Raw genomic sequence first — 2,148 nt, 5'->3', positions numbered from 1 at the left:
GGGGGGATTTAAAACTCAGTGCATTCTTGGCCCTGCCAGGGGACTTGTGTCCCAGTGGGGAGAGGAGGTAGCCACCGGGGGGTAGAAAGTGCCAGGCCCTCGGAGGGATGTAGGAAATGTGCTACAGGAGCTTGGAGGCCGGGGATGATACTTCTAGGAAACCAAAGGTCCCGTCACCTGGGAGGTTACGCTTCCACCGGGCCTTGCAGGAGAGAGAATTCTGGAGATGTGGCATCTCCCTGTCCTCTGGTGCCAGACCCAAGGGGAGCAGGAAGGCAAGCCAGAGGAGCTCTCGTTCCCTTATAGCCTGGGGCCTGTAAACAGTTCACATTATGGCCAGAGATTTTTGTTCTCAGACTTTTTTCTTCATTTAGGTGAAAGTCTTCGACCAGCCATGAACCACATTTGTGCAAATATAATGGGCCATCTCAACCAGCATGGATTTTATTCTGTGCTGCAGGTCTGTGACCCCATCCCTAATGTGGGACTCACTCTCCATGCCTGAACTTGAGATTTTACCTCTGGTTTCGGCACATCTGCTGCGCTCCTCACAGAAGCGCTTTCTGCAGGAAGCGCCCTCTCCTCTTTCCCCGACCCCGGCTTTGAGACCCTCTCGATCTGTGTGAAGGGAGGACAGTGACTGGGACCCCTTCACTGTGCTACATTTTTGTCTGTGAGGATAATCCAGTCATTTGAGACTTAAACTCAGGAAGGAGGCCTCAGGATGTATTCCCTCAGGTTCCTTCTTGGTTGGTGTCTGGAATGGTCTTTCTAGCTCTGTGTCCTCAAACAGCCTTCCGTCCACACTGCATGTTATCGTGCCAGTTTGTACATCCAGGGAATTGTCAGAAATGTAACTAATCACTGTTGAAAAGTATTGATACTTTGGAATTCTTGAGTTTGAGAAGTGACATTGATCTAGGCCGTCCTCCAGCCTGGCACTGAGATGGGCTCTTTCCTAGTTGGGTTTCACTTTCTCCTCACGACAACCCTGCGAGGTGCTGTGGCAACCAAAGGTGGATTCTCAACAGTTCATCTCAGTGGAAGCGTCTACTTGACGCCATAACTCTGAATTGTTTCTAAAATAATTGAGATTTTAAATCTGGTGTTCTTTTTATCGGCTGCTAATGTTTTTAACTATTAATTATTTTTTAAACTCAAGTGTAATATTTAAACTAGAGAGAGTGGTACAGTGAACCTCCATACATACCTATTGCTTTTCTTTCATTTTTTTAGAAGCATTCCAATACAGTTTTTTATCTGAAGCACTTACTGTACATTGTTTACGTGCACATGAATATAAAGTTGGCGTCGCCCCCTGACCAATTACAGTATTCTTTGCAGGTATTGTTAACCCGTGGCCTGGCGAGACCCCGGCCTTGTCTGTCCAAAGGCACTTTAACAGCAGCCTTTTCCCTAGCAATGCGGTGAGTAAGAAACTGCGCCTGAGGAGCCGGCTTGCTTCTGAAGGCCTGCTCCTCCTGCTTTTCTTCTCATGTTACTGGTATTAGGTACGGGCTTGCCCACTTTGTTAGAATTTACAGGAAGTGTTGTTCTTGATGAAAATGACGCATCTGTGACTGCCCTGTTCTTAATCTTCCGGCTGTACCCTTGAATGTTTTTGCATCATGACTTGAGAGAAGCTTTTCAAAATGAATTGCTTTTATTCTGCCAGGGGCCAAGATATGACCATTTTTCCTTTTGAGCTTTTAATTGATAAAGGAAACCTAAGAGCTGAAAGAGGCCCAGCAAAGAGCAGGGTGAAAGGATTCAGGGAATAGTGTTGTGAACACGGGTTTAAGACACCAGAATTCGGAGGACCAGAGAGGATGTGATATTTATCTTCACTTAGTCAGTTTGGAGATGTAAAGTACGTAAGAAGCTAAATATTTCCTGATAGAAATCATACCAGCAAGTCTGAGAACTGCCAAGTGTAAAGAGCTGTGCTTGTTAATGGGTCCAGAACATACTTAAACTGTTGAAAGGAGCGGTAACTTGGGGAGTTGTTAATAAGATAGCTTGATAATCTGAGATCATCTTAATCCCCAAGATAATAATAACTTGGGAAAGAAGGATTGTTGTGGTCAAACCAGCTTGGTAAAGCTGCCCGTCTGCCCCTTCCTTGTAATTCACCGGGCACCTTCCTGC

The 2,148-nt window shown here is 45.9% G+C and overlaps 1 protein-coding gene across 1 annotated transcript in view; it reads left to right on the top strand.

Moving 5' to 3' along the window:
• Positions 1-2,148, top strand: part of UBE3B (ubiquitin protein ligase E3B) — a 53,768-nt gene that overhangs the window by 8,126 nt on the left and 43,494 nt on the right. Inside the window, exons 8-9 of the mRNA XM_007448251.1 lie at positions 375-460; positions 1,345-1,427. Of these exons, the coding sequence (XP_007448313.1) occupies positions 375-460; positions 1,345-1,427 (169 nt within the window). The remainder of the gene's footprint in view (positions 1-374; positions 461-1,344; positions 1,428-2,148) is intronic.

This window comes from Lipotes vexillifer, unplaced genomic scaffold, assembly GCF_000442215.2.
Source record: "Lipotes vexillifer unplaced genomic scaffold, Lipotes_vexillifer_v1.1 scaffold236, whole genome shotgun sequence".
NCBI lineage: Eukaryota > Metazoa > Chordata > Mammalia > Artiodactyla > Lipotidae > Lipotes > Lipotes vexillifer.
The sequence above is the reverse complement of the archived record's forward strand: the minus strand, read 5'-3'. Positions and strand labels throughout refer to the sequence as shown.